The sequence below is a fragment of the Mus caroli genome, chromosome 12 (genome assembly GCF_900094665.2).
Source record: "Mus caroli chromosome 12, CAROLI_EIJ_v1.1, whole genome shotgun sequence".
In the NCBI taxonomy this organism is placed as follows: domain Eukaryota; kingdom Metazoa; phylum Chordata; class Mammalia; order Rodentia; family Muridae; genus Mus; species Mus caroli.
This window is the reverse complement of record NC_034581.1, coordinates 21,060,607-21,067,746: the sequence shown is the minus strand read 5'-3', so window position 1 is coordinate 21,067,746 and position 7,140 is coordinate 21,060,607. Positions and strand designations below refer to the sequence as shown.

Here is a 7,140-nt window from a genome sequence, read left to right as displayed (position 1 = left end):
CCCTCCCTCCCTCCCTCCCTCTGCAATATTTTATAACATGGAGAACTATTTGAATTATATGTGCTTAAAATCTTGCCTTTCAGCTAGGCATTGTGGCACACAGTTGTGGCCCTCGCCTTTAATCCCAGCACCTGAGAACCAGAGCTAGGCAGATCTCTGTGAGTTCAAGTCCAGCCTGGTCTACAGAATGAGTTCCAGGACACTCAGGGCTGTTACAAAGAGAAACCTTGTCTTAGACAACAAAACAAAACAAACCCCTAGCCTTTCTCTCTACATATGCAAATAAACAGCTTCTACGGCAGTAATAATTATTTCTGAGTGGGATGGTATCTGTTTTCTTACCTTCCTTGTAACAGTCAGTACTTTACAGGTTTTTTTTGTTTTGTTTTGTTTTGTTTTCGAGACAGGGTTTCTCTGTGTAGCCCTGGCTGTCCTGGAACTCACTTTGTGGACCAGGCTGTCCTCGAACTCAGAAATCAGCCTGCCTCTGCCTCCCAAGTGCTGGGATTAAAGGCTTGCGCCACCATGCCCGGCAGCACTTTATAGTTTTATAGAGTTGTATTCATAATTTAGTGTGAAAACTAAAAGAAAGCTCCAGAAATCATCATTTTAAAAAAAGATTTGTTTTTTATTTTTGTACATGTGTGTCTGTATGTGTGTGTGCACTACCTGTGTGTTCCTCTGCATAGGCCAGAGAGGAAACCAGATACCCTAGAACTGGAGTTCTAGCCAGTTGTGAGCTGTCATGTGCATGCTGAGAACTAAGCCCAGATCCTATGGAAGAGCAGCCAGTGACTGTCACACATGTGTACTCTCCTATACACTAAATCAATCAATCAATCAATCAATCAATAAATAAATAAATAAATATGTTTTAGAAGGTGCTAAGTAAACTGTTTCTCCGTTTTACCTGACTTTGGGGATCCTTTGGTGACAGGGAAAGGCTTTGGAATCTGAGGGTCAGATTGGAACTCTGCTTCACTTTCAAGGGGGCATGTGGTATCACTTAGCCGCTCAAGATCACTGCCCAAGTCCGAGGACTGCAGACTGTCTTCTAATACCTATTCATAAGATAACAGAACCAGAAATTACTGCTAGAGTTTAAAAGTTAACTTCTGTGACCCTAAACAGCTGCTGCTTGTCAGTGCATCTGAGAGTCCTTTCTGCGGAATTGTTCCCATCAGCAATGCTTCCTGGAGAGGGACTGCAAACAAGGCTAAGTGAGGAAACAAGTCACACAAACACACTCACACACACACACACTCACACACACACACACACACACTCACACTCATCTCCTCCTTCCAAGTGCACCTCTCTTGTAGGGTAAGGACCCTCACAATGAAAGCACCCAATGCCATTTTGGATCTACCATGCTGGCTACTTTCTACCACATCTACCTGGGGAATTTTAACTTTGTATCTTGTGGCTTCGTTTCTTTTGGCCAGACCGCCTTTTATCTTGTTTCGTTTTGTTTTTTAACACTGCTATGCTGCATTTCCAACCACTCTTCTTCCTGACTTCTCTGCATAGCACTTTCTGTGTATAACCAGTACCTGACAAGGATGTGCTATTTCATACCACTGCTTGCTGTCACGTGTCAACTAAGGAAATGGTAGTCAGTGTCTCTAGAATAGTCCGGGGACTGGCTACTTAAAGCTTACATGGCCACAAGGAACTGATATCACTCATGGTCCTATGACCTCATCTCTGAAGATCAAGAAACATGACCTTATTATAAGGCAATCAAATTCATGTTCTGAAGAAACATACAGAACACAGAAGAAAAGAATCCAGAATGAAACTAAATGCCCTGCCATGGGCCTCATGAGGCAAGGTGCATCACAAAGCGGGCCAAGAAGCATGCACTCCGAAAACCTGAAGCAATCGGAAGAGAACTTCCACAGATTCCTGCAGGCACCTCCTGCCCACTCTTCTGCCATAGGCTCTGTCCTGTTCAGTTCTTCTGGGCTATGTGATCTCCCACTGAAACCCAGCTTCTCCATTTGTACACTCCCCTCCAATCACTCATTTCTACTGTAGCAGTCTGTCACTAGGAGATGCACTTAAACACAACTTTTCCTTAACCACAGGTGCCACCCAATTTTTCTGAATGTCTTTGAAGCAAAATGCCTTGAGGAAGTGAAGAGATGTTGTCTTTGATCTGTCTGCCTTGTACCCCATTCCAGTTCAGCTCCACTGCTTGTCTGATCAGTCTCAGTTCTCTCTCTCCTTAACCTAGCAGCAGCATCACTGGATGCCACTGTCCTCATATGAAATTCTGTCCCCTTGGCTTCCAGACAGACATCCCTCCTCTCAGCTGTCCTGACTTTACACCAACACAGTAACCATGGGAAAGCCCAGAGCTCAGGTTTTTGGTCCTCTTCTGTGTCTACCTTTTCATGACATCCAATAAACTTGGGGTTTAAATCATAGCTACTGTATTCAACTTCTATGATGTACCTACCCCACATTTTAAAACCCCTGAAATCCAGGTGAATCTTAGAATCATTGGCAGTTTAATTCACAGCATTCTTTTTTTGTTGTTGTTTTTGGGTTTTTTTGTTTTTGTTTTTTCAAGACAGGGTTTCTCTATGTAGCCCTGGCTGTCCTGGAACTCACTCTGTAGACCAGCCTGGCCTCGAACTCAGAAATCCACCTGCCTCTGCCTCCCAAGTGCTAGGATTAAAGGCGTGTGCCACTCTTGAGGGAACTTAAAATGTTGGTGTATCTTGGTGTGCTGGCTAATTTTGGTTAACTTCACATAACTTAGAATTATTTGGGAAGAAAGAAATTCAGCTCAGAAAATGCCCCACAAGATTGGCTTGTGAGTAAGTACATGTGGTGTCACTTAAAAATTAATGCTACAGAGGGCCCTGCCCATTGTGGGTAGTGCTATCTCTGGGCAGATGGCCCTGGGATGATAGGAAAGTAGGCTGGAAGACTTCACGGATGCCTCCCTTTTTCCTTTCGGTTGCTGCCATGCCAGGCTGAGCAGACACAGGTGAAATGCTCCAAAACCAAGACTGGAGCTGCACCCATCACTGATGTGGTACAATCAGGACACTGCAAAGTCCTGGGGAAGAGAATGCTCCCTAAGCAGCCTGCCATCCTAAAGGCTGAGGAAAAGATGAAGGGTGCTGGGGCTGCCTGGTGGTCGAAGCCACACAGGGAGGTTCACCATTTTCCATGTAAAACAAACAATAACAAAATAGGCTGAGCAAGCCAGAACCAGCAAGTTAGTAGTGAACTCCTGCACAGTCTCTGCTGCAGTTCTTGCCTCCAAGTTCTTAGCCTGACTTGACTTCAATGACACACTGTGATGTGGAAGTATAAGCGAAATAAACCCTTTCCTCCCAAGTTGCTTATGGTCATGATGTTTTATCACACAGTAACGAAGACACCTGGATAGAAGCTGTAGTTCAGAGGTAGAATGCTTGCCTAGTGTGCCTGAAGTCTGGATTTGAAGATTTCATGGCTATCAAGCACACTGGCAGTTTCAAATTCCCATCTTTCCCACTGTGGACTTGTCTGTCTCACTACACATGTGACATTTCCTCTTGATGTCTAACAGCTGTCTCAAACTTAACATATCCCAACCCAACCCCTGGTCCCACCTGCCCTTTCGGATTATGGCAGTTCTTTCCTAGATGCTTAGGCTGAGAACCCTGCAGTCATCCTTGACTTCTGCCCCACCCCCCACCTCCACCCCACATCTAGAACATCAGGAAGTCCCTCTGGATCTATCTCCAAAGCCCTTCTATACCCTACCACTCACCCTCTCCTGTGTGCTGCTGGGCCCCAGCCACGGCCACTCACCTAATGGAGGCTTGGACAGTGGTCCCAGCGAGTCCTGAAGTTCAGTATTTTTTCTCTTCCACACCTCATGTTAATCTCACTTCCCAAAACCCTTCACCTCACTGGGAAGTCCTCCATAGCCAGTCTGGATTATCTAACATCCTTCCCAACACCCTATTATACACATTTGGTTGCTTGTTCTAGAGTCAATAGCTATCCGTAGCTCAAAAGTTATAGGTTAGGATGCAGATACTGGCCTCTCTCCTTGGAAAGGATCTAAAGTTCTAAGGCCACATTTGGAGAGTTACTGAGGTACATTCATTCTGAGGGTGGAGCCTGTGGTCCGAACTGCTCGGCAAGTTCTGTCTGTAAGCGACACCCCAAACCCATTTCTAATTTAAAATGTACTTTTTTCTCCCTTACAAAAAAAAAAAAAAGAGTACTTCTATGCTGGTGTGACAGAAATGATGTGATTTACCAACGGGCTTCCAGGATTTAATGTGATACTGTCCACCAGGTGTTTTCTCATACCAACAAAACTTTTGTCTGTAAGTTTTCAGTTAGCCTAGGACTAAAGTGTCATAGAGAACCCCAGTTTTTCATTCCTGTTTTCTACATCAGACAGCATCCCAGTGCAAAAAGACAACCAGAGACACCAAGTATGAGATTTGAAGGTCATGTTCTTACTACTCTGAATAATTCCTTTTTCCCCTTTAAGAGCTACCATAAAACCACAGAGCACATAGTTTGTCTCCGTGACAAGCATGTGGCTCCTATTCCCAGACAGGCCAATGTTCTGTGTGCGGCTCTGAGGCCCTTCCTTTGCTCACCTCTGTAACCTATTCCTTTCATCTTGACCTGGGTTTCTGAGTCCTGGATCACTGACCTCTGCATACAGACTTATGAGGACCTTACCAAACAAGGAAATGCCGGACCATCTCCCAAGTTTCTAGCAAATGTGAGTCACACAGACTCAGAATCTCATCTTAGTCCTGGAGGGTAGCTACCACTCATCGGACAAATCTCAGTAGTAGAACTGTCCTTTAAGTAAAAAGTACCAAAGAACCTTTCAGAAGCAATTCAGAACAAACTGCTCAGAGATAGGGGCTCAGGTGAGCACCCAGACTGACTTGCCTTCACTTCACCAAGCTCTGAGATGGGACAGTAGGGGCAGATAAATGAGATGCTAGGTAAAGTAAGTTGGAGGGCCAAGTGAAGGAATGACACATGCAGGGCATGGGGATGCAGCTCGGTTGCTAGAATGCTTGCCTAGCATGCACAAAGCCCTGGCTTGGATCTTCTGAATATAAACATAAAATTATGTCTGTCAGTCTGGCACTTGTGAGGTGAGGCAAGCCAAGGTCATCCTTGACTACACAGCAAGGCTGGCCTGGGATACATAAGACCCTGTCTCAAAATAAAACAAGGTGGGTGGTGACATGTGCCTGTAATCACAGCACTTGAGAGACAGAAGCAGTGTGAATCTCTGTGAGTTTAAGGCTAGCCAGGGAGAAATAACCAGGTCATGTCTCAAAAAACAGTCATCACCATCATCATAACAGGAATAGCATATGCAAAAAAAAAAAAAAATCCTAACAACAATAAAAAAAAATGACAAACAAATGCCACAAACTAAACAGCCAAATGACAGAAGTCCCTTGAGAGCCCTCTTCTAGGCCAGGTAGGGAGCTCAGAGGCACACAGCTTTCCCAGTATATGAGTTTGACCCCAATACTACAAAACAAGTAAGAAATTCCTTAAATTATCTACATACAATGCATGAGCTGGGCTTGGTGGCTGCAATCCTACCACTTGAAAGGCTGTGGCAGGAAGATTTCCAAGAGTCCACGGCCAGCCTAGACTATAAAGTTAAAGACCCTGCCTCAAAAGACCAAATCCAAAATGACAAAACCTTCCAAAAGGAAGATGTGATGGTTTCTATATGCTTAGCCCAGGAAGTGACACTATTTTGGGGTGTGACCTTGTTGGAGTAGGTGTGTCACAGTGGGTGTGGGCTAAAAGACCCTCATCCTAGCTGCCTGGAAGCCAGTATTCTGGTAGGAGTCTTCAGATGAAGATGTAGACTAACAGCTCCACCTGCACCATGTCTGCCTAGTCTGCCTAGANTTGGCCATGNTCCCACCTTGATGATAATGGACTGAACCTCTGAACCTGAAGCCAGCCCCAATGAAATGTTGTCCTTTATAAAACGTGCCTTGATCATGGTGTCTGTTCACAGCAGTAAAACCCTAACTAGGACAGAAGATAACTTTTATGTTACAACTAGTTTAATAAATGGCCACAATTCACTGTAAAGTCTAGATCATTCCGGATTGCACCAGGAGCCTCCTCCCTGAAAATCTATAGGCAAGCACCACAGTCAAACTCAAGCAGTCACGAAAAAACANCTTTGTCTTTCTGCCACACAAAGTGAATTTTAGTGTCTCATGTCAGGGTCCAGGGCTCACCTTGGCTTTCCCTCCACTTGTACGAACTGGGTTTTTACAATAGGCCTGCTTGCTCTTCTGAAGGTAGCGCTTCCAAAAATTGTGTAAGACTTCATTCTAAGAAGGAAGGAAACAAGTGATGGTGACATCCACACAGGCACATGTACCACACAAGCTCTCACACTCTACAGANGGCCCGGATCTAAATGCCTTCTTACCTGTTTCTCCTTACCAGGGACATGGGAAAACCCAATAAATAACATTCCATTTTGTTTTTCAGTGCTGGGGATTAAACATAGACCTCAAGACATACTTCTACTCTTAGAGTTAGGGGAGGGTCCACTCAATCTCACTTTTCAGACGATGATAGCTAACATCTAGCTTCNTACCTTTAGTTCTGGGCTTACTCCGAGGGTCTCCAGGGCTTCTGCTTGGTGATAAAGTATGCACTGGAAACCTTCACACACATACCAATCCCAGCCTTTCTCTAAAGGACAAATAACAGGCTTTAGACACACATATTCCTAACTTACTATGATGCTCCTACATAATGCAATCTCTGTGGNCATGGGCCTGAAGACTTCTATTTTGGTACCTCAAGTAGTTTTCTTGTATGTACACGTGTACACTTTATATATACATGTATGTTTTGCATGTGTGTGCACTCTGTGTCTATTTGTTGTATACACTGTGTATATATATGTACATTTTATGGATGTATTTGTACATGCTGTGTATGTATACATGCTGTGTATGTGTACATGCTTTAGTTTTTGTTTTGTTTCATTTTTTAATAAGGTCCCACTATGTGACTGTGTGCAGCGGGGAACTTGCTATGCAGATTAGGTGGCCTCAGATTTGTATCTGTCTCCCTAACTATGTTTCCAACTCCTAC

At 44.3% G+C, this 7,140-nt stretch overlaps 1 protein-coding gene across 4 annotated transcripts in view; it reads right to left on the bottom strand.

Annotated features, from left to right (window-relative positions):
* Taf1b (TATA-box binding protein associated factor, RNA polymerase I subunit B) overlaps window positions 1–7,140 on the bottom strand; it is a 78,029-nt gene that overhangs the window by 47,129 nt on the left and 23,760 nt on the right. For 2 of the 4 annotated variants that reach the window (XM_021178904.2, XM_029484874.1), the window contains 3 exons: window positions 6,635–6,732; window positions 6,267–6,362; window positions 911–1,061 (listed from right to left, as the gene is read on the bottom strand). In XM_021178904.2, coding sequence (XP_021034563.1) covers window positions 911–1,061; window positions 6,267–6,362; window positions 6,635–6,732 — 345 coding nt within the window. The remainder of the gene's footprint in view (window positions 1–910; window positions 1,062–6,266; window positions 6,363–6,634; window positions 6,733–7,140) is intronic. The other 2 variants (XM_021178905.2, XM_029484875.1) reach the window with 1 other exon arrangement.